The sequence below is a fragment of the Meles meles genome, chromosome X (genome assembly GCF_922984935.1).
Source record: "Meles meles chromosome X, mMelMel3.1 paternal haplotype, whole genome shotgun sequence".
Lineage (NCBI taxonomy): Eukaryota > Metazoa > Chordata > Mammalia > Carnivora > Mustelidae > Meles > Meles meles.
The window spans coordinates 47276274-47300707 of record NC_060087.1 but is presented as its reverse complement, the minus strand read 5'-3'; the positions used below and the strand labels follow the sequence as shown (position 1 = coordinate 47300707).

The 24434-nt window shown below is 41.4% G+C and overlaps 1 protein-coding gene across 6 annotated transcripts in view; it reads left to right on the top strand.

Moving 5' to 3' along the window:
* Positions 1–652: 652 nt before the first annotated feature.
* Positions 653–24434, top strand: part of PHF8 (PHD finger protein 8) — a 96639-nt gene continuing 72857 nt past the window's right edge. For 3 of the 6 annotated variants that reach the window (XM_045995501.1, XM_045995500.1, XM_045995495.1), the window contains exons 1-4: positions 911–1049; positions 1971–2160; positions 22174–22259; positions 22626–22734. In XM_045995501.1, coding sequence (XP_045851457.1) covers positions 2063–2160; positions 22174–22259; positions 22626–22734 — 293 coding nt within the window. In that variant the 5' untranslated portion in view covers positions 911–1049; positions 1971–2062. Of the gene's footprint in view, positions 779–803; positions 1050–1970; positions 2161–22173; positions 22260–22625; positions 22735–24434 lie in introns of those variants that run through there. The other 3 variants (XM_045995499.1, XM_045995498.1, XM_045995497.1) reach the window with 3 other exon arrangements.

Here is a 24434-nt window from a genome sequence, read left to right as displayed (position 1 = left end):
GAGGCGGAGGAGGAGTGAGTGTGAGTGAGTGAGTGTGTATGTGTTGGCGCCGGGGGTGTTGGGGGTGGTGGTGGTGCTTAACTCCCCGTTTACCCGGAGGAGGAGGAGGAGGAAAACTAGGGAGGTTCTTGGCCCCACTCAAAATGGAGCCAAGCGACTGCCTCGCCTAAGATGGTGGCTTAAGGTCCTTAGCCTCGATTGGTTACCTAGAGGAAACGAACAGGACCAAAGGTAGCCGAATCCCTTCCCCTTTTCTCAAGGTGGCGCCCCGCCTCTGCTGGCGTCACGCGGGAGGCGCTAGCTTCCCTTCCCCGCCTTTGCCGCGGTTACCTCTGTGCCCAGCCCTCATAAGATGGCGGTCGGGTAGCCTCCCCGTGGCGGCGCCGCCACTCTCAATATGGTAGCTGTTTACCCCATATTTCTCCTCCCCTCTTCGCTTCAACTTCCTCCTTGTTTTGAATAAACTTTATTGACTACTTCGAATCGCCTACCACTGCCACTGGGCTGCTCCCGGCGACTTTTCAGGCAGTTTTCTCTCCGACCTCGCCGCAGGCGCATCTAATTCCTGGTTGGCTTCATCGCGGCGATCTCCTGCTGACCCAGCGACGACGCCGTTTGCTTGTTCACCGGGCAGCCACCGACTAGGCCCGAACCGCGGGCTCCAGTAGGCCCTAACGCCGGGCCCGGAGCAAAACCGTGGGGGAAAGCTGCCCTGAAGCACTACCGGGAGCCTGGGGCCGCGAGACCCAGCGGGTGGTTCTGCGGGAAGGCAAGCAAGGTTCGCAGCGTTGCCGTGACGATCCCAGAATTCGGCGCGCGCTGCCGGTGGGGCCGGAACTGCTGGCCGATCCTCCGCTCAGCTAGGCGCCCAGGCGCTCCAGAGCGAGCCCGGCTCCCGGCGCGTCGCTGGAACTGAACTTCGCGAGTGTGAGCAATCCCTGCAGCTTTGCAGATGAGGAGGTCTCTGTAGGGCTTGGGACGAAAGACATTCTTGTCAGGTTTGGGGCGTGAGGAGATTCCTGTCATTTTGGGAGGCGTGAGGAGATCTCGTAAGTTTCGGGGGCTGCAAGAATATTCCTGTCAATCTTGGGATCTGTGAGATCTCTGTCAGTTTTGGGGGACAAGGGAGTCCTTGTCACTTTGAGGGGGCTGTGAGGAAATGCCTGCCCGTTTCTGATCGTTGGGGGGGGGGGGAATCCTTGCTTAGTTGCAGGAGTGTGAAGAAATTCTAGTCAGTTTCGGGGGTTTAAAGGAGATCCTTTTTAGTTTTGGGGGTGCAACGGGAACCCTTTCATCTTTGAAGTAGGGGACGAACGGATCAGTTCTGAAATTGAGATTTCTTTGATTTGTTGGGGTGATGATACTCCTGACTGGTTGGGGATGGAATGATTTTGAGAGTGAAGGAGAAGACCATTTAAACTCTAAGCACAACCCAGAACTGTGATTTGAGTTGGGCGCCTAGTCTTGTTTGCCTTGTTCTTGAAGGCATCAAGGTAATTGTCGAGTAATCTGAGCCAACTTTCAGGGATCCCTCATCTCTCTCTAGTTGCCCCTATGTTGGGGTTGAGAGAAGGGGCTTTTTCTGATGTACCCCAGCGTATTTCTTTAGGCTCTCGTTTGCGTCATAATAGAGCCCTAGGAAGAAAGGTTGTGAGCAAGGAGAGGGTACAGTGAGGGATTAAAGAAGCTTCCTGAAGGCGTCAGATATTTCCCTGAAACCCGGAAAGAAGTTATCACTGACTCTGGGGGCCGAAGGAGGCAGGGAAAAAACAAAAAAAACCCTCGACCGTCAAACGCGGTCCTTTATTTGTTAAGGAAATTCTGGAGGCCGGGGGACTTTTCTCCGATTGCCCCCTACAGCCACACCAGCTGTGTTGCATCCCGGCAGCACCAACTGCCCATTCGTGAACCGAGGGTTGGTACCATGGGGGACCTGATTCACTAGGTTAAAAAGTGTTGTTTGTGCCCAGCCATCGTCCAGAAAGGACGCGTGCTGCTGCCTGCTGCTTCTCTTGACGCTACGAACCTGGCCCGCCGCAGAGCGCTCCAAGGCCGGGCGAAGATGGCCTCAGTGCCAGTGTATTGCCTCTGCCGGCTGCCTTATGATGTGACCCGCTTCATGATCGAGTGTGACATGTGCCAGGACTGGTTTCATGGCAGGTAAGGAGGGCAGGCCAGGCTGGGCAGGTGCTCATTTACTCACTCCTTTCACAGCCCTGTTTTAGGTTCTCGCTCAGAAAACAACCTGCACCCCATGCCCCACCCCCTCCAGTGAAGAATTACCTCCAACCCACCTCCCAGACCCAGGTTCTCTCATCCCTTCTTGCAGACCAGGGCCTAGCTGACATTGGCTTCTGGTGTCTCCCTTTTTTCTCTTTTCCCATATATGTTTCTTTTTTGTCCCCTTTTGACATTTAATTTGCAAAATATTTTTTCAGCCACGAACAATGTATCATTTTTGTACCCTGGAAGTTGTGTTTTGCCTTAGACTCAGGCTTTGTAGGAGACAATACTATATTCTTGAGATAACTGAGTACAGCAAACATGGGTTTCAATTGTGGCTTTGCAACTTAATATCAGTGTGTCCTTGGGTAAGTTGCTTTGCCTCTCTGAGCCCCATTGTCTTCGCCTATAAAATATATCTAATACATCTGTTCTGATTATTTAAAGCATTTTGCACGCACTCAGTGAGTGGAGGCAGAAATACAATAGGATTTGTTTCTTCAGTATTTATCTGCAGAACCATCCAACTGAATTGAATTAAGCAGAAGAGATATTGAGTAAAACAGCAGGAATAAAGCCACTAATGAATTTCCTCATTAACCATGTGTGCTCATAAGCACCCCCAGGATCCCAGAGAGGTTAGTGTGTGGGGTAAAAACTGATGTTATCCCATAATTGGGGTTTAAATCCCAGTTATGGAAAGAAAACCATGAGAGGAATTTTTGCACTGGAGTATAACAGAACAGTATCTGGTGCCTCCTGTTGCATGTTAGATTCTAGTTTTCAGTTGTCACTAGTCCCTTATAAATGAGTTTCTGTTGTTTCACCCACGACCAGGCTGAAGGTGCTGATACTGCTAAAATTCTGTTCTCAGCAGGGATTGCCCCTTACAGGGCATTCACGTTCATGGTCACCTGATCTTTAGTGAGTATTTGCTATGTGCCAGGTGTGGAGTTCTTTTTTTAAAAAAAAGATTTTATTTATGTACTTGAGAGAGAGAGAGAGTCAGAGGGAGAAGCAGACTCCCTGCTGAGCAGGGAGCCTGATGCGGGACTCTATCCTGGGACTCCAGGATCATGACCTGAACCAAAGGCAGCCACTTAACCAACTGAGCCACCCAGGCACCCCAGGTGTGGAGTTCTGTTTGCTGCTTCATGTTGTTTGATTTAAGAGAGGACAGACCTACAGGGTGAGGCATTTTCCTTTCCTCTGGAAATTAGCGAGATTAAGATGATTTTCAGGATTCCTGGTATCTTTGCTACTGCTGATCAAGTCACTCCTCTGTTTAAAATTCTTTTGGTGGTTCCCCTATAGAATGAAATTCAGTCTCCTTTGTGTGACAAACAAGACCTTTTGTGATCTACTTGTTCAGTCTCATTTCCCGCCACTCCTCCTCCTGGTTCTTTCTTTATGTCCCAGCAAGACTGAACTACTTAGAGTTCTGGGAGAATTTTATACTCCTTTATGCCTCTTCTTTGTGTGTGCTATTCCTACTAATGTCCTCTCTTTTACAACTCATAGCATATACCTCTTCTGTAAAAGGCCTCCATCCTCCTGGTTCCTATGGCACTTTGTGTACATCCTTACCGAAAATAATTATTTCATCATCTCATAGTCATAAATACACCTGTGTCACTCATTAGCCAGAGCTACTTGAGGGCAGAGATGTCATCTTTTCAGTTTTGCTATCCCTAGAACCTAGCTCAGTGATAAACATTTCATAGATTGAGTGCATTTTTGAATGAATGAGTGAATGAGTGAGTAAGTGAAGGAATGAATGAATGAATGTGTCTTCTTAAAAAAAGCTATTGCCTGTGGCCTTTGCTTTGGTTTATGTGAAAAGTGTGTAGGTTCAAACTTGGGAAGGAATTCCTTCCTACCTACAATGTAGAGACCCTAACTGCCCAGTTTAGGAACAGAAAACTGGACCAAATGCTTTCTCATATGCAAGATCCCATGACAGAGACTTTGCATAAATTATTTCAATCCACACCCAACCCTGGAAGTTAGATTTTTCTTTTTTAAATAATATTTTAAGTTTTTGCCTGACTGCATATGTGAGACATGCTCATTGTAGAAAAGAAAAATGATAAAGAAGGAAATAAAAATCATCTATGAATCTGCTATCCTGCATAATCCACTGTTAAATGTTTTGTTGCATTAACTCCTGTCTTTTGACTTAGAATATGAAACTGTATTTTTATAAAATAGGATTGTATTATAAATACCATTTTGTAGCCTGATTTGTATTCTTACTGAACATTATTAATGTAAGTATTTTACCAGGTTGTCAAATATTCTTCTAAACTTCATTTCTGATATCCCACCATATATGTGTGTCATCAGTTACTTGGTCATTTCCTCTGTGGTTGGATATTTAACATTAGTTCTACTTTTTTATAATAAAATATTGTGATATGGGGGAAACTTGGAGGATTCTGGAAATGTTTTTCATTTTGATACGAGGTTCTGGTTAAAACAAAGGGAAAAACATTATGGTGAATGTTGTTGCACATTAGAGACTTGACATTTATAATGAACGCCATGGAGGTCTTTAAGAATTCCAAATTTACAAATATGGAAATGGGTTTACGGGCCACGCTCCTCCTTAATCACATTTCTGTGGTGAGTCCTGTATTTCTGTAAACACCCCAACACAGGCAAATTGCCTCAATTTTTTTTTCTATGAAAGAGACCAAATTTTTGTGTCTTCATGCTTCTGTCTCTGGGCTAGCAGAAAACAAGGAAGCCAGCTGAGAATAAGGTCCTTGGGTTGCTCTTGCTTACTCAGTGCGTTGTGTACATGCACATGCACGCACACACACCAGGCTCGCAGTGCTCCATATACGATTGTACTTAAGCACAATTGAAAATGACTCGATATTGTGGACTTTTCATGACTGCTCACAATAATTAAGCCCACAAATGCCTGTAGGTGATATAAATCTGTCCACATTTCTGATGACTTCCAGAGGCTAGATTTCTTAAAGTCCGGTTGGGGAATAGTAATGCCAAGTTACTTCCTGGAAAGGTTATAACAAGGAAGGTGACCATTCCATTTTGCTGGTGAGAACCTACAATTCGTGGAATTACTTTCTAAAGTCTGGATTTGGGGGCGCCTGGGTGGCTCAGTGGGTTAAAGCCTCTGCCTTTGGCTCAGGCTCTCTGCTCAGCAGGGAGCCTGCTTTCCTTCCTCTCTCTGCCTGCCTCTCTGCCTGCTTGTGATCTGTCAAATACATAAATAAAACCTTAAAAAATAAATTTTTTTTTAAAGTCTGGATTTGAACTTGGAATTACCTAGCTCCAGAGCCCAGGTTCTCAAAAGTGGAAAAAAGTTGGTATTAGCTTTATTTCTCTTACTATAAAGGGTGGGTTTTTTTTTTTTTCCATTTTATTTATTTTTTCAGCGTAACAGTATTCATTCTTTTTGCACAACACCCAGTGCTCCATGCAAAACGTGCCCTCCCAGACAAACCATAAATGACTCTTAGTCTCACAAAACAAACTGGGGGCTGCTGGGGGGAGGTGGGATTGGGAGAGGGGAGGGCACGTTTTGCATGGAGCACTGGGTGTTGTGCAAAAAGAATGAATACTGTTACGCTGAAAAAATAAATAAAATGGAAAAAAAAAAAAGTGCCCTCCCCATTACCCACCACCTGTTCCCCCAACCTCCCACCCTTGACCCTTCAAAACCCTCAGGTTGCCCCAACCTCCCACCCCTGACCCTTCAAAACCCTCAGGTTGTTTTTCAGAGTCCATAGTCTCTTATGGTTCGCCTCCCCTCCCCAATGTCCATAGCCCGCTCCCCCTCTCCCAATCCCACCTCCCCCCAGGAACCCCCAGTTTGTTTTGTGAGATTAAGAGTCATTTATGGTTTGTCTGGGGTTTTTGCAAGTCACTTTGATTTGTAGAGCAGTGGTTCTCCCAACTTTAACATGCATCAGAATCACGTGGGAGACCTGTTAAAAGACAAGGTAGGTAGGCCCCACTTACAGGGTTTCTGATTTAGTAGGTGAGTGGGGGCCACCCTCAGAATCACTGATTTATAGCACTGTTCTGTCTCAGTTCTTCCCCATTTCTGCAGAGTGTGACAGCTTCTGATGTTGGGGGAATGGGCAAGCTAACATACCCTTATCGTATAGTGTTCTCAAAGTGTGGTTCATTAACGAAATTTGTTAAAAATGTGAATTCTTGGGCTGGGACCCAGCAATTTCTAACAAAAGGGAAGATTTTGATGCACCTTAACTTTCAAGAATCGTTTTTGTACACTGGCGGAGAGTTAGTTGGTGAGCATTTATTGATGTCTGGGGCTTTGGCAAGACATCACCCCTTTGCAGTATTCCTGTCTACAAAGGAAGTATTGGTTGGCACAGCATCCTGGGGTGACGCTGAACTCTGGAGGAAATGGCACTGGCTTCAGAACTGGGTTCGAATTCTGACTCTTCTAAGCAAAGGATTTCATCTCTGTAAAGCCTAGTTTCCCCAAGAGTGGTTGTGATTTAAATAAAATGATAATGAAAAAAAAATAATGGCCTTTGTTTACCAAGTACTAGCAAATGTGTCAGCCACTGTGCTAAATACTTTGCCTAATTAACTTGTTTTAATCTTTTAAAAATTTAATTTTAAAATTATAATATTTATTTGATAGTTTTAGGACTATTAAAGTTATCTATTTAATATTGGGTACGTTGTGGTAGTTTGTGCTTGCCAAGGAACTGATACATTTCATCTAAGTTGTCAAATGTAAGTGTGTAGAATTGTTCACAGTATTCCCACAGGCTAGCTTTGTGGTGATACTTCATTCCTGATACTGAAAATTTGCATCTCCTTTTTTCTTTCTCAGACTTGGTAGACATTTGCCAGTTTTGTTGATCTTTTCAAAGAACAAGCTTTTTGTTTCATTGGCATTCTCTATTGTCTTTCTGTTTTCCATGTCATTGATTTTATGCCTTTATTATTTCCTTCTGCTTGCTGTGGATTTATTTTGCTCCTCTTTACCTAATTTCTTGAGGTGGGATCTTCGGTTATTGATTTGAGACTTTTCCTGTTTTCTAATGTAAGTATTTAGTGTTACTAATTTCCCTCTTAGTATGGATATAGCTATGTTCCACAAATTTTGATATTTTCCTTTTCATGTAGTTCAATGTAATTTTTTTAAAGATTTATTTATTTGAGAGAGAGGGTGGGGGGCAAAGGGGAGGAAGAAAATCCTCAAGTACACTCCATGCTAAGCAGGGAGCCTGATGTTGGATTCTATCTCATGACTCTGAGATCATGACCTGAGCTAAAACCAATAGTCAGATGCTTAACCGACTGAGCCACCCAGGTGCCTCTAGTTCAGTGTAATTTTAAATTTCCTTAGAGACTTCATGGGTGACTTATGAATTGCATAGCAGTGTGTTGTTTCGTTTCCACGTGTTTGTAGATTTTCCTGTTAATTCTGTTACTAATTTCTGTTTGGTTCCATAGTGGTCAGAGAATATTCTCTGTATGATTTCAGTTTCTTTAAACTTACTGAGGTTTCTTTTGTGGCCTGGGATGTGCTCTGTCTTGGTAAATGTTCCATGGTCACATGAAAAGAATCCTGCTGTTGCTGGGTTGAGTTTTCTATAAATGTCAATTTACTCCTGTTGGTTGATGGTGTTGCTGAATTGTTCCTTGTCCTTGCTGATTTTTTATCTAGTTCAGTCAAGTGTTGAGAAGGAGGTATTGAAGTGTCCAGTTACAAGTGTCAATTTGTCTGTTTCCTTTCAGTTCTATCATTTATTGCTTCATATTTTGCAGCTTTGTTGTTTGATGCATATGCATTGAAGATTGCTATGTCTTGGTGGATTGACCTTGTCATTATTATGATGTCCTTCTCTGTCTCTGGTAATTTTTTGCATGGAAGTCTACTTTATATGATATTAATATAGCCACTCCTTTCTTCGGATTAAAAGTTGCATTGTATATCCTTTTTCATCCCTTTACTTTCAGTTTACATCATTGTATATAAAGTGAGTTTTTTGTAGTAGATAGCATATAGTTAGTTGAGTATCATTTTTATCCACTCTGCCTCTCTCTTTTAATTGTTATATTTAGACCATTTCTACTTAATGTGGTTATTGATATATTGGGGCATGTGACTGTCATTTTGCTTTGTTTTATTTTCTGGTTGTTCCTCTTTTCTTTATCCTACCCTCCTGTGGAATTTTCTAGAATTCCACCTTGATTTAGCTGTTGTGTTTTTGAATATGTCTCTTTGTATAGCTTTTTTCACTGCTTGCTCTAGGTACTAACAAAATCATCTGGTATTGACATCTTACCAGTTTGAGTGAAGAGTAGAAACCTTACTACCCTTTAAACTCCTTTATGCTTCCAGGTTTATAATATAATTATCTTGAATATTTTCTCTACCTACATTGAGAAGCACATCAGATAGTGTTAAACAGTCTTTGTTTCAACTGTCAAACAGATTTAGAAAACTCAAGAGGTTAAGGAAAGTATACTCTATTTACCTATATTTTTACTCCTTCCCCTTTTCTAGCTTATTTCCCGATTGTCCCAAAGATTCCTTCGTCATCTTCCTTTTCAGAGGGATTCATTTGGCCGCTCTTTTAGGATAGGTCTGCTGGCAACAGATACTCTTAGTGTTCCTTCATATGAGAATGTCTTGATTTCCCTTGGATTCCTAAAGGTCTTTTTTTTTTTTTTTTTAGAGATTTTGTTTATTTATTTGATAGAGAGTGAGAGCAAGAGAGATCACAGAGGGATAGGGAGAAGCAGACTCGCCGCTGAGCAGGGATCCTGCTCTACCCCAGGATGCGGGGCTCTATCCTAGGACCCTGAGATCATGACCTGAGCTAAAGGCAGCCGCTTAACTTAAAGTGACTGAGCTACCCAGGCACCCCTGACGGTCTTTTCATTTGATATTAGGTTCTGGGTTTTAGTTCTTCAGCACTTGAAAACTATTGTGCTGCTTCCTTTTGGCCCCCATAGTTTCTGATGCGAGATCCTTATTCACTTGGTGTCCTCCTTTAGGTAATGTGTCATTTCTTTATCACTGCTTTAAAAATTTTTTCCTTTGGTGGTGCCTGGGTGGCTCAGTCAGTTAAGCATCGGACTCCTTATTTTGTCTCAGGTCATGATCTCAGGATTATGGGGTTGAGCCCCATGTCAGGCTCCATGCTGGGTGTGGAGCCTGTTTAAGATACTCTCTCCTGCTCCCCCACCTTCTCCTGCACTCTGCTCACATGTGTTTTCTCTCTCTCTGAAAAAAAGATGAAAATTTTTTCCTTTGTCTTTTGTGTTCAGGAGTTTGATTATGCTATTTTTCTGTGTAGAAATATTTCAGATTATCTTTGGTTTTAGTTTTATAGTTTGCTGAAGCTCTGTTTGTATTTTTTAATCTATTTTTTCTTTCAATTTTGTTGAGGTATAATTGACATGTAGTACTGTATCAGTTTAAGGTGTAGAGTCTAAGTACTTCACTTATATATTATGAAATGGTTACCACAATAAGTTCAGTTACTATCTATCACTTCATATGGATACCCCCCCAAAAAAAGAAAAGAAAACTCTTTTTTTCCCTTGTGATAACAACTTTTAGGATTTACTTTCTTAGTAACTTTCAGATATACCATATAACGGTGTTAACTGTAGTCCTCATATCTTACATTACATCCCTAGTACTTATTTATCTTATAACTGGAAGTTTGTTTGCCTTTTGACAGTCTTTCTCCAATTCTCCCATCCTCATTCCCCCCACCTCTAGTAACTACAGTTCTTAGCTCTTTTTCTATGAGTTTGCATTTTCTTGTTTTATTTTTTGTTTATAGATTCCATGTATAAGTGTATAGCGATATCCTATGTTATTTATCTTCTTCTGACTAACTTATTTAGTGTAATGCCCTCAAGGCCCGTCCATGTTGTTGCAAATGGTAGGATTTCTTTTTTTTTTAATGGCTTAATAAAATAGTATTCCATTTTTTGTGTGTGCGTGTCACATTTTCTTTGTCCATTCATCTTTTGGTGGACACTTAGGTTGTTTCCATGAGTAGGTTATTGTAAATCATGCTGCAGTGAACATGGAGGTGCAGATATTTCTTCAACATAGCGATTTTGTTTCCCTTGGATATTTACCTAGAAGTGAAATCACTATATCATGTGGTAGTTTTATTTTTAATTTTTTGAGGAACCTCCATACTTTTTTGCATAGCAGCTATACCAATTTAAGATTTTAATGATATTCTTCTAGTCCATGAACACAGGTTGTCTTTCCATTTATTTGTATCTTTAGTTTCTTTCACTGATGACTTATGGTTCTCAGTGTAGAGATCTTTTACCTTCTTGTAAGTATTTTACATTTTTTATACTTTTGTAAATGGGCTGATTTTCTTTATTTCTTTTTAGATGATTTGTTGTTAGTGTAGAAGAATGTTACTGATTTTTGTATATTAATTTGGTATCCTGTAACTTTACTGAATTCATTAATTAGATCTCAGTTTCTTGGTGGAGAATCTTATAATTTTCTATACATAATATGTCATCTGTAAATAGAGACAATTTTATTTCTTCCTTTCTAATTTTGATGCCTTTTATTTCTTTTTCTTGCCTGATTGCTCTGCGGGGGATTTCTAATACTGTGTTGTATGGGAGTGGTGAGAATGAGCACCCTTGTCTTGTGCCTGATCTTATAGGAAAGGCTTTCAACCTTTCACCTTTGAGTGTGATGTCAACTGTGGGCCTGTTGTATATGGCCTTTTTATGTTGAGGCACCTTTCTTCTATACCCTGTCTTTTGGGAGTTTTTATCATGGACAGATGTTGAATTTTGCCAGATACTTTTTCTGTGCTTTTTGAGATGATTACATGATTTTTTTTCTTTCATTCTGTTAATGTGATGTATCACCTTTGTTGATTTGCTTATATTGAAACATCCTTGCATCCCAAAGATGAATCGCACTTAATCATGGTAAATGCGTATTTTAATCTACTGCTGAATTCAGTTTGCTAGTATTTTATTGAGAATTTTTTCATCTGATTGGGGATATTAGTGTGTACTTTTCTTGTAGTGTCTTTATTTGGCTTTGGTATCAGAATAATGCTGGCCTACTAAAATGAGTTTGAGAGTCTTCCTTCCTCTTTGATTATTTTTGAAAAGTTTGTGAAGAATTGTAATTAATTTGTCTTTAAATATTTGGGTAAAATTCCCTGGTGAAGCCATCTGGTCCTGGGCTTTTCTTAACTGGAAGTTTTTTGTTCTTGTTGTTGCTGAGTCGGTCTTTATACTAGTAATTGGTCTGTTCACATTTTCTACTTTTTCCTGATTCAGTCTTGGTAGATTCTATGTTTTTAAGAATTTATCCATTTCTTATAGGTTGCCCAGTTTGTTGGTGTAGAGTTGTTCATAGTTCAGTCTGTTTTCTTTCTGTTGTTCAAATTGGGTAATCTCTGTTTATCTTCAGGTTTACTGTTTTTTTTCCCTTTGTTGTCTCCATTTCGCTGTTGAGCCCATCCAGTGAATTTTCATTAAAGTTATTACAGCATTCGGTTCTAAAACTGCCATTGGTTCTTTTCTTTATCTTCTACTTTGCAGAAATTCTCTATTATTTTTTTGCTGACATTTTCTATTCATTTGTTTCTGGCATGTTTGTAACTGTTCATTGAAACATTTTTATGATTACTCCTTTAAAATCCTTGCCAGATAATTCCAACATCTGTGTCCTCTCAGCGTTGAAATTATTGACTTCCTTTGCTTATTCAAGTTATGATTTTCCTTGTTCTTGATATAATGAGTGCTTATTTTCATGATATCCTGGATATTTTGGGTATTATGAGATTCTGGGTATTATTATATCTTCTGTTTTTGCAGGCCTCTTTGGACACTGCGCTTTAGTGGCCGGTGAAGAGGGTGCTACTTAGTTACTGATAGGTGGGAGTAGAAATCTAGGTCTCTTGGTCTCTGTTGACACCTGCTACTTCAGCTCCTGCTGCCCCTAGTCAGGTTGCCCTCTTCTCTCCATCTAAGTTCACACATCCAGTAAGTGGCAGAGATGGTTTGAACCCAGGCAGTTTGGCTCCCAACTCTGTATTTTTAACCTCTGTGCTGTAGTGCCTCTGAATACTTTACAGAATGCCCTGATTGATGTGGAGATTAAATGTGATAATTTACATATATAAAATTCATAGCTCAGTTTTCTCCTCAGTTTCCTCTATGCAGGCTTCAAATTCACTCATTTTCCCCTCATCCCCTTAGCCTGCCCTTTTACTTTTTACCACTTATGAAACTTTTGGCATCACTTGTCCATCTTCCCCTCTAGAATGTCCACTCCATGAGGGAGGTGGCTGTTCTCAATCAATATTTATTGAATTTTTGCATTCACTCCTTTAACAAATACTGATTGACTGTCCACCATGTACCAGGCTTTCTGGTGCACAGTGGGGATAAGTCATCTTAGTCTTGAGACCTGGTGCTGTGATAATTGGCCTCTTCACTAAGGAAGCAAATTAGCATTTAGGACACTTGGTCCCAGGTGATAATTATTGAGACAGTGCAGCCAGAAGTCTGATTTTCATCCATCTTTCTTCCTGATATGAGGAATTATCTAGCCCAATGAATATTTGTTGAATTGAGTTGAAGAATAAATAAAACAGGACTGGGAGATGAGTAAGGTAAAGATTTCTGGTGAACAAGATCAGTGCTGTCTGCCAAATGTAGTGGGGCAGATAGCAAGTAAATGAGCCGTTGCAAGTCCACATGGTGAGTGCTGAAGTAGGGATAGTGTGTGTGGCATGCCATGATGGCAGGGAAGGGGAAGAACAGGAATGTTCTTGGAATAGAGAGCCATGTGTGATGAGACCCAGACCAGAAAAAGCATGGCAGCTGACTTTTTAAAGTAGGACTGACTTCACGGGCATGTGACCAGTCATACAGAGCCTCATATTCATTAGGGGACCCCATGCTTGAGGTTTAATGTTCTGTGGTTATTGTCTTGAAATTCTTAATAACTTTACCTTTGAATTTGTGTTTTGTATGTGAAATCCAGTTAGACAATGCAGTGTGTCCTAGGGATTTCGAGCTTTCACTCACATGTGATCTTCCCTCCTACTGCCTCTCCACTCCCTAAACAGGTTCTCGATTGGCTGCCTGGGGCACCAGGTCTGAATGCAAGTGCAAGAGAGTCAGGGTTAGGTTCATACATCCTGTGGACTGAGTCACAGGACGTGGCCTGTACTTCCTCTTGAGTATTCTCATGCTAAGGGAGCATGACAATAAATAAAAAAAAAAAAGCCCTATGACAAGTTGAGAGAGAGAGAGAGAGACCCAGAAGAAAGGAAGCTTTTTTCTTTCTTTTATTTTCTGGTTTTCATTTGCACCAGGCCTCACAAATTAGGTAGCTGACACTGTGTGTCAGAGGCCAAAGGTCAGGGTAGAGAGGCAAGGCCTTTTAGACCGTGGTAAGTTTAAACTTTACCTTAAAAAATTGGGAAGCCTGTGAGGGGTTTTGAGCAAGGGTTTTTATTTTCTTTTACTTTATCTTATTTTTATTAACATATAATGTATTATTTGCTTCAGGAGTACAGGTCTGTGAATGATCAGTCTTACACAATTCATAGCACTCACCATAGCACATACCCTCCATCACCTAGCCATCCCATCCCTCCCTCTCCCCCCAGCAACCCTCAGTTTGTTTTGTGAGATCAAGAGTTTCTTATGGTTTGTCTCTCTCCCTGGTCCCATCTTGTTTAATTTTTTTCCCTCCCTACCCCCAAGAACCCCCCGCCCTGCCTCTCAAATTCCTCATATCAGAGAGATCATATGATAATTATCTTACTCTGATTGACTTATTTCTCTCTGCGTAATACCCTCTAGTTCCATCCACATCATTGCAAACAGCAAGATTTCATTTTCTTTTGATGGCTTCATAGTATTCCATTGTGTGTGTGTGTGTGTGTGTGTGTGTGTGTGTGTACATACACACCACATCTTCTTTATCCACTCATCTGTTGATGGACATCTAGGTTCTTTCCATAGTTTGGCTATTGTGGACATTGCTGAGCAAGGTTGTTTTTTTAAATTTTTTAAGATTATTTATTTATTTATTTGACAGCTCACAAGTAGGCAGAGAAGCAGGCAGAGAGAGAGGAAGAAGCAGGCTCCCCGCTGAGAATATAGCCTGAAGTGGGGCTCTATCCCAGGATCCTGGGGTTATGACCTGAGCCGAAGGCAGAGGCTTTAAACCACTGAGCCACCCAGGCGCCCCTGATCAAGGGTTTTTTAAACAATCACTTTGGCTATAGTGGGGAGAGCCAGTTGGGTGAGGACAGAGTAGAGGCCAGGAGCCCAGTTAGGAAGACAGAACAGTAATCCCAGTTAGAGATAATAGGGGCCTGGATTAGAGCAAGGGCAGAAAGGGTGACGGTCAGGCTAATCACAAGATAGAAGGATAGGACGTGATGATAACTTGAATGGTAGTAGCAACACATACAGAACACTTAACTGTGCACTAGGTACTGTTGTAAACATCTTGTATGGATTAACTCATTTATTTTTGATACCCTTATGAGTATGTACAGTTTTTATCCCCACTTTAGGGATGAGGAAACTGAGGCACAGAAAGGTAACATGCCCAAGATCCCACAGCTAATAAGTGACAGGGACAGCCAGGATATACACTCAGGCAGCCTGAGGTTATGGTGGCAACTGCCAAAAGAGGGAGCAGGTTTAGAGTGCGGGCAGAGGGAGAGTTTGAATTTTGACATGTGAAATTTGAAATAGGTAAGGAGGCTATCCTGTAGAAGTACCAGGAGGCATTTTGAGGGAAGGGTCTGAAACTCAACAGAAGGATCTGACTTCCTGTTTTATGGGCGTAGAGGGCACATGGAGTCCTGGCAGTAAGATCAACAAGGGGAAGTGAGGGGAGAAGAATGCCTAGGCAAGAAGGCTGCGGAAACATCAACCCTTAGGAGTGGGCAGAAGAAAAAGAATGCAGTGGGAAACAGAAGCAGCAGCCAAAGACATAACTAAGATCACATTACATCCCTGCTCATAGTTGTTCCATGGATTTCACCTGGTTTTTCACTCAGGAAAAGCCAGTGTCCTTTATGATGTCCTACAAGACCCTACTGCATGAACCCATTACTTTTCTGACCTATCATGGTCCCCCACCCCCACTCTATTTATTCCAGAACACTGTTCTCCTCTCCATTGCTTCAATAATCTAAGCACACTCCTGCCACAGGGCTTTTGTCCTTGCTATTCTCTCTAATTGTGATGTTCTTCCCTCATATCCATATGGCTTGCTCCTTTACTCCTCTCAGGTCTTTAGTCAAAGGTCATTTTCTGGGGTGCCTGTGTGGCTCAGTGGGGTAAACATCTGCTTTCAGCTCAGGTCATGATCCTGGGGTCCTGGGATCTAGCCCCACATTGGACTTCTTGGTTGGTGGGGAGTCTGCTTCTTCTTCTCCCTCTACCTGCCACTCCCCATGCTTGTGCACTCTCTGTCAAATAAATAAATAAAATATTTTTTAAAAAAGTCATTTTGTCAGTGAGTTGCTACATAAAATTTTAGTATCTACCAGCTTTCTTATGTAAATTTCAGCACTGTGCCATCCCCCCTCCAATGTATATGTGTGTGTGTGTATGTGTGTGTGTGTGTGTGCATGTGCCTGTGTTTGTGTCTGTGTCTGTGTGTAGTTATATACACATGCATATATATTCCTCTTCCTGCTGGATTCTTCTATTAGGCTCTTCTCACTATGATACAATGTATTTTACTGATTACATTGATTTATTTTGTTTCTTGTTTGCTCACTAGAATGTGAGCTCCATGAAGGCAGGGATTTTTGTATGCTTTGTTCTGTCTTTGTCTCCCCTGCACTTGGACCAGGGCGTGGCAGATGCTCATCAGCTGTTAACTGAAGAACTGGACATCAGACAGATGGGTTGTTCTGGTAAAGGTAGAGAGCTTGTCAGGTGGAGAAAGCATAGGGTCAGCACTGTGTGATAATCCCACTAAGAGATCAAGTGAGATAAAGGAGAGAAGTGCTTATTGCTTCTATCACTAAGAAGGTCAGAATATTGATAAGCTCTATTTTAAAGAAGGTGGGGATTAAAATCAGACCATAGCAGTGGGTGAGAAAGTATACACAGCAATTCTGGAACATTCCTCTTACAGGTTTTTGGCTCTGGTTAAACGTCTCTGGACAATACCAGGTGGCAAGAAGTCAGTGGACTTTTCACTGTATACAGTTTTGTACCTTTTGAGTTTTGTACCATGTGTAAGTGACAACTATCCAAATAAGTCATTATGAAACTACACAGGTTTAAACAAAGAAGATATTTGGCTGTGAAGTGGCAGAGGGGCAGAGAGGAGGGAGCTCCTTCTCTTTTTCATCTGTAAAGATCCAGGTGGGCTTGTTTAAATGCTGTTGTGAAGGAGAAGGAAGAAAGGAAGGCAGGAGAGGTTGAAGATACTGAAGAAAGGGTTGATTGATTGAGAAGATCAAAAAGATGTAAACCAGGTGGAAAAGCTGACTTTAGAAAGGAGGAAGGATAGTCCTTTCTTTGTAACAGGAGGGAAGGATGGGTGCAGAAACAGGTGGTTTCAGTGTGGGAAGTTGAGGTGGATCTCCTATTCATTTTGTCTAAGAAGCAGGCAGTGTCATTTTCTGAGAGAGAAGAGGGAGGTAGTGGAATCAAGGATTTGAAATAGCCACTGTGGATAACGGGAGACTGAAGCAGGCAAGTACAGGAGCATTGTGAGGAAACATGACCCAACAGACTATATTTTAGAGGAGTTTAAAGTTCACAGTCAAATTGAGAGGAAGGTACAGAGATTTTCCATATTCCTATTGCCACCACATTCATAGCCTCTCCACTGTCAACATTCCTCCCCAGAGTGGTACATTTACCATCAACAGACCTACAGTGACACATGATTATCACCCAAACTCATAGTTTGCATCAGTGTCTACTCTTGGCGGCATACATTCTGAGTTTGGACAAATGTATAATGACATGCACCTACCATTATAGCATTTTCGTATCATACAGAATAGTTTCAATGCCCTAAAAAAAGTTCTCTGTGCTCTGCCTATTCATCTTTCTCTCCCCTCCTAACCTCTGGCAATCACTGACATTTTTACTGTCCCCGTGGTTTTGCCTTTTCCAGAATATCCGTTAGTTGGAATCATAAAATGTGTAGCCTCTTCAAATTGGCTTCTTTCACTTAGTAATATGCATTTGAGTTTCCTCCATGCCTTTTCATGGCTTGATAACTCATTTATTTTTAGTGCTGAATAAACATTTCATTGTTTGGATATACGACAGTTTATTTATCCATTCACCTACATCTTAGTTGCTTCCAAATTTTGGCAATTATGAATAAAGCTGCTATAAACATCCATGTTTAGGTTTTTTTGTGGACATAGTTTTCAGTTCCCCTGAGTAAATGCCAAGGAATGTGATTGATGGATTGTATGTTAAGAGTATGTTCAGTTTCGTAAGAAACTGCCAAGTTGTCTTCCAAAATGGCTGTACCACTTTTGCATTCCCACCAGCAGCGAATGAGAGTTCCTTTTACTCTGCCTCCTCATCAGCATTTGGTGTTGTCAGTGTTTTGAATTTGGGCTATTCTGATAAATGTGCAATGATATCTCACTGTTGTTTTAATTTGCATTTTTCTAATGACATATGATATGGAGCACCTTTTCATATGCTTATTTCCCATCTGCATATCTTCTTTGGTGAGGTTTCTATAGAGATCTTTTTGTGCATTTTTTAGTCGGGTTTGTTTTATTAATTTTTAAGAGTTCTTTGTATATTTTGAATAACATCCTTTATCAGATAAGTCTCATGCAACTATTTACTTCCAGTGTTTGGCTTGTCTTTTCCTTCTCTTGACAGTATCTTTCAAAGATCAGGTTTTTAATTTTAATGAAGTCTGTTTTATCAATTCCTACTTTTATGGATCATGCCTTTGGTGTTACATCTAAAATGTCAGTATTGCCATACCCAAGCTCATCTAGATATTTAGCCAATGTTATCCTCTAGGAGTGCTGTAGTTTTGCGTTTTATATTTAGATTTGTGATCCATTTTCAGTTCATTTTTGTGTGTACAAAGTCTGTCTAGATTCATTCGTGTGTGGATGTCCAGTTGTTCTAGTACCATTTGTTTGAAAGACCATCTTTTTGTCCCATTTGCTCTTTTTTTTTTTTTAAAGATTTTATTTATTTATTTGACAGAGAGAGAGATCACAAGTAGGCAGAGAGGCAGGCAGAGAGAGAGAGGAGGAAGCAGGCTCCCAGCCGAGCAGAGAGCCCGACGTGGGACTCGATCCCAGGACCCTGAGATCATGACCTGAGCCGAAGGCAGTGGCTTAAACCACTGTGCCACCGAGGCGCCCCTCCCATTTGCTCTTTTGTCAAAGTTTAGTTGACTATATTTATGTGGATCTACTTCTGGGATCTCTGTTCTGTTCTGTTGATCTGTTTTTCTATCTTTCATCAGTACCACACTGTCTTGATTACTGTAGCTTTACTTTTTTTTTCAAATCTTGTTTTTTTAAAAATTATTTTTATTAACATATGATGTGTTATTTGCCCCAGGGGTACAGGTCTGTGAATCATCAGGCTTACACATTTCACAGTACTCACCAACGCACATACCCTCCCCAATGTCCATAACCCAGCCACCCTTTTTTCGTTTTTTAAAGATTTTATTTATTTGAGGGAGAGAGAAAGAGTGTGTGCATGAGCAGAGGGAGGGGCAGAGGGAGAGGGAGACGCAGACTCCCCACTGAGTAGGGAACCCAATGTGGGGCTTGATCCCAGGACCCTGGGATCATGACCTGAGCTGAAGGCAGCTGCTTAACCAGCTGAGCCACCTAGGTGCCCCTGATTACAGTAGTTTTACAGTAAGTCTTGGAAGTTAGGTAGTGTCAGTCTTCCAACTTTGTTGTTTTCATTCGATATTGTGTTGGCTGTTCTGTGACTCAGATATTTTGGACAGTGTGAATTTTTTGTGGCACCTATCCAATGGGTGATTTTTCTTCAGCCATGTCCAATGGTCCAGTGTGTTACATGGTTGGATTGAGTCAGGGTTGGGATTTGCATGTGGGGGTGATGGAAAGGCAGCGGAGCAAGGGAGGATATCTGTACGAGAATGGCTGAAGTGAGGAATGCTAGAATCTGAGGTAGACTGGGGAAGAAGGGTGATGTTAAGAATAGGTGAAAAGTAGGATCAAGGGATTTTGAGGGCAAAGAACAGGTATAATGAATGAGAGCTGGATGATTACATTTGTGGTCACATTGTGTGATATATGAATTTCATATTCCAGATGTAGAGCAATTGCAAGTTTTGACAAGTGATGACCATGAGAATAGATAGCTGAAAGGGGAGTTGGCAGAGTAGCCTCTGAAGATGAGAAGGTCAAAGAGCTAAGGAGCCAGGATGTTGGGCCTCTGCATCAATACTGGTGTCTTGTGGGATGTTGGCAGGACATGGGATGGAGAGAAATCTGCGAGCTGGTTCTTTAGTGAGTGAAAGGGTTATGTTGGGGAGTTGAGTAGCTGGCAGTGAAGAGGAGTGGGAAGAGGCGTGGCTAGATGATGTGAAGCTCAAAGGAGTAAAGGGAGTAAAGAGATCTTACACAGGAGTAGAGGAGAGATGATCTCAAAGTCTCACTGGAAAGTGGGGGGAATGTCTACCCCCAGTGCAGCCCCGAGTTATAAGGGTCTGGTAGAAGGCACAGCTTCTGCCTGACAGGGCTCTAGCACAGTGCTTCTTAGATTTTCTGTGGCTAAGAACCAGGTTGGTTGGTTGGTTTAACTTTCCAATCCATAATGGACCTGTCATTTGGCAAAATCAAAAAATGAATTACTAGAAAAATAGTTGAACAAAAAAAGCTATACAAAATACAAGTCCCAATTTTTTTTATTGTTAGATTCAACAGTAGACATAAAATTACTCAGCCAAATTGCCATACAAGTTTTTTGAATGCTTACTCTGACTTTTTGTACTTACCACAGAGCTGTGGGAAACAACTGTCGACCAAAACTGTGGTCTGTAGTCTGTGGGACCAAACTGACTGGCATTTGTGTAGGGAAAATGGCTTTCTTCTAGGAGACGCTGCTGCCAGTTAAGCCAGGAAGGTGAAGAAGGGGTTTGTTGAAGGGGATGTGAACTAGAGAGGTCTGCTTACCAAGGAATGGGGTTGCTGCGGGTATAAGAGAAACGTTAGGAATGTCACTGGCCAGTGGATGTTTGATGGGATGAAAGTTCAGGAAGGAGGAATGACTGGAGCAGTTCCTTCTTGAGCAGTGTCCAAGGCTAATGGGTGTGAGACAGAAAACAAGTCCAAGGAAGTGAGAAGGGTGACGTGTGCTTCTCTGTGCTCACTGTGCTAAGTACTATATATACGTTCCCTGATCCCTTAAAAAAAAAAAAAACTCTACCTAGTTGATGGTGATATCCCCAATTTATATTGATATGCAGCAGGGTTTACGGGCATAGGATTAGCAGTTGGAATGGTGGTGGGGTCCTGATGCCAGGAGGTCAGTTTGTGAACATGATCTTGGACAAAACAGTTACAGAGTTCTGCCCTGTTTTTATGTGACCAAGTAATTCAGGAGTTTGATCTTAGCCAGAAGTTATTAGGAGGGCTGCTGATGACTTCTTTGGTGAAGAAGGGTTTAATTTTGTAAGATTTCCACCTCACATACATGCAAACTCAAATTTTCAAAATGAAATAAATCTTTTTTAGATGTTACAGTATGAAGTTAGTAATACATATTCATTGTAGAGAATTAGAAAATACAAATAAGGAGGAAAAAATAATTACCTGTGATCCTTCGCTCAGAAGCACTGTTGATTATAAAATACTCTTTCAGTCCTTTTCATTTAGTCAAGTAAAATAGCTTAATAAAGTTTAAATTTTTGACTATATGTTGAAGTAAGAATATTTTAGATGTAATGGTTAAAATAAATATTACTAACATTAATTTCACCTGTTTCTTTTTACCTTTTTAATGCAGCTATTGGGTCACGTTATATTTGTATTGGACAACATGTTCTAGAATCTCTTCTGGCTTTGACCATTCTGAGTCTTTTTTTATTTTTTAAAGATTTTATTTATTTATTTGACAGAGAGATCACAAGTAGGCAGAGAGGCAGGCAGAGACAGAGGGGAAGCAGGCTCCCTGCTGAGCAGAGAGCCTGATGTGGGGCTCGATCCCAGGACCCTAAGATCATGACCTGGGCTGAAGGCAAAGGCTTAACCCACTGAGCCACCCAGGCGCCCCTCTGAGTCTTTTTTAAAAAAAAACAACCTGAGGGTTTTGAAGGGTCAGGGGTGGGAGGTTGGGGGAACAGGTGGTGGGTAATGGGGAGGGCACGTTTTGCATGGAGCACTGGGTGTTGTGCAAAAAGAATGAATACTGTTACGCTGAAAAAATAAATAAAATGGAAAAAATATTTATTTATTTTAGAGAGAGAGTGAGTGTGTGAGAAGGGGGAGGGGCAAACGGAGAGGGAAAGAACCTAAAGCAGACTCCCTGCTGAGCACAGAGCCTGATGCAGGGCTCATCTCAGGCCCCAGAGATCATGACCTGAGCTGAAATCAAGAGTCAGATGCTTAATTGACTGAGCCACCTAGGTACCCCTTGACCATTTTGAGTCTTAATGAAGCTTTGCTGTCTATATTTTTAGCTCTGTCATAATTGTTTTAGACCGGTGTGGTTCAGTATAACTTTTTGTATTGATGAATATGTTTGATATTCCGCCCAGTATGGTAACTTTTAGCCACATGTGAGTACTGCGCTTTTGAAATGTAGCTAGGATGATCAGGTTGTTCCCCCCGTTTTGAATTAATTTAAATGTAAATAGCATGTGTACTGGACAGCACAGTTCTATACCTTATGAGAAATAAAATTTCCTTATAAATCTTGACTGATTTTTCTCTTTTCTAGTTGCGTTGGTGTCGAAGAAGAAAAGGCTGCTGACATTGACCTCTACCACTGCCCCAACTGTGAAGTCTTACATGGGCCCTCCATTAGTAAGTAGATCTTGGGGTTTCCAAGAGAAGATGGTCCAGAGGTGAGACAAAGCAAAAGAAGCTTGGAAGGAAGATTGCCTTTGCCTGAGTACTTGGGAAATAGCAAAAGCCTATGTAGGCCCCTCAGGCTAGTAGCTGCCCCACTGAGAGGGTAGAAGTGCAGAGCTTTATCTCCCTAGGGACTTCCTCAGAGACAGCACCAGCTTCACCAGGAGCTTTCCCTGAGTTTGTGAGGGCCTCCTTGACTCCAGGTGTTCCAAGAAGTTGTTAGAGTAGAAGAGAAGCAGGATCTGCTGAATCCTTTGCTCCTGGAACCATAGCGCATGGCCATTCTGACTCACAGTCTCATGTCTTTTTCCGGCTTAGTGAAAAAACGCCGTGTATCTTCCAAAGGGCATGATACTCACAAGGGGAAGCCAGTGAAGACTGGAAGCCCTACGTTCATTCGAGAGCTCCGGAGTAGGACCTTTGACAGGTGAGGGTTGGTGAATGCCAGGGCTCTGGGAGGCTAGGCTCCATCTCTTCCCAACTTTCCCACTGGCTGTCCTGTTAGGTGCCTCCCTCATTTGGGAATGTCTGTAGGGTTCTGTGTGTTCCCTTTGGGGACAGATCTTCTGTTTTAGTCATTTTTTTAAAAAGATTTTATTTATTTATTTGAGAGAGATAGAAGAGAGCACAAGCAGGGGGACCAGCAGAGGGAGAGGGAGAAGCTGACTCCCTGCTGAGCAGGCAGCCTGACATGGGGCTCCATCCCAGGACTCTGGGATCATGACCTGAGCCAAAGGCAGAGCTTAACCAACTGAGCCACCCAGGCACCCCTGTTTTAGTCTTTTTCTAAGAAACATTGTTAGAGTCTTATTTAACATGCAGAGTATGTTAACGTCTGCTTGTAAAATCCTTTGGTAGATTGGGAATCAGTTTTTAACCTGTCAGGAGAGGATATTTACATGCATCCAAGGAATGCTTCAACTAGGAGTCTAAAAATCAGAAAGTTTAATTCTCTCCTTGTAGAGAAAAGGAAACTTTTTAAAAATTAAGAAAAAATGTTTGAGTGGTCATGCATTTCTTTTAAATCAAAAAATATTTCCCCCTTTTAATCTGTTTTTTTTTTAAATTTAAAAAAATTTTTATTTCAAAATTAAACTCTGTGCCCAACATGAAGATCGAACTCATGACCCAGAGATCAAGAGTGTCATGTTCTACTAACAGAGCCAGCCAGGTGGCTTTTTTTTCCCTTTAAAAAATATTAAAATGGGCTTATTAAAAATAAATTACTTGAATAAAAGTAATGAGTTAGAAAAAGTAATGAATAACGCACTGTCTTTTGCTTGGTTTTTAATTTGCACAACCATTTTCAGCTTTCCTGTAATCGAAATGTTATTTAGAATTATGTGTTCCTTCAACTTAATATTCTTCGATTTGTTTGTTCAGAGGCGGTGAGTCTCCTTTCTCCTCCCTTAGATCTCTTCTCCAGTCAACCAGTGTCTTGTGCATTCATTAAGAAATAGATTTGTTTAGGGGCGCCTGGGTGGCTAAGTGGGTTAAAGCCTCTGCCTTCAGCTCAGGTCATGATCTCAGGGTCCTGGGATCAAGCCCCGCATCAGGTGCTCTGCTCAGTGGAGAGCCTGTTTCCCCCTCTCTCTCTACCTCCCTCTCTGCCTACTTGTGATCTCTGTCAAATAAACAAATAAAATATTAAAAAAAAAAGAAATAGTTTTGTTTATATAAATGTGTGTGTGTGTGTCCTGCTTTTCTGAAAAAGCATTAATACACTCTGTATTCTGCATCTTGCTTTTTTTTAAACCAAAATTACATATCTTGGAGATTAATCCATAATAGCATGTGCAGATGTTTTTCATGAACATTTAGTATTCTGTTGTATGGTTATATAATTTATTTAACCAGTCCCATATTGAACATTTAAATTGGGATTCTAGTATTTTGCTGTTAGAAAAAAGTGTTGCAGTGAATGTCTTTGTACTTACGTTTTTGTATATGTGGATGAGTATATGTGTGGATTTACTACCTAAAAATGAAATTGCTAGACCAAAGAATATGTGCCTTAAAAATGTCTAAAAATGGGGGCACCTGGGTGGCTCAGTGGGTTAAACCTCTGCCTTCGGCTCAGGTCATGATATCGGGGTCCTGGGATCAAGCCCTGAATCAAGCCCCTGC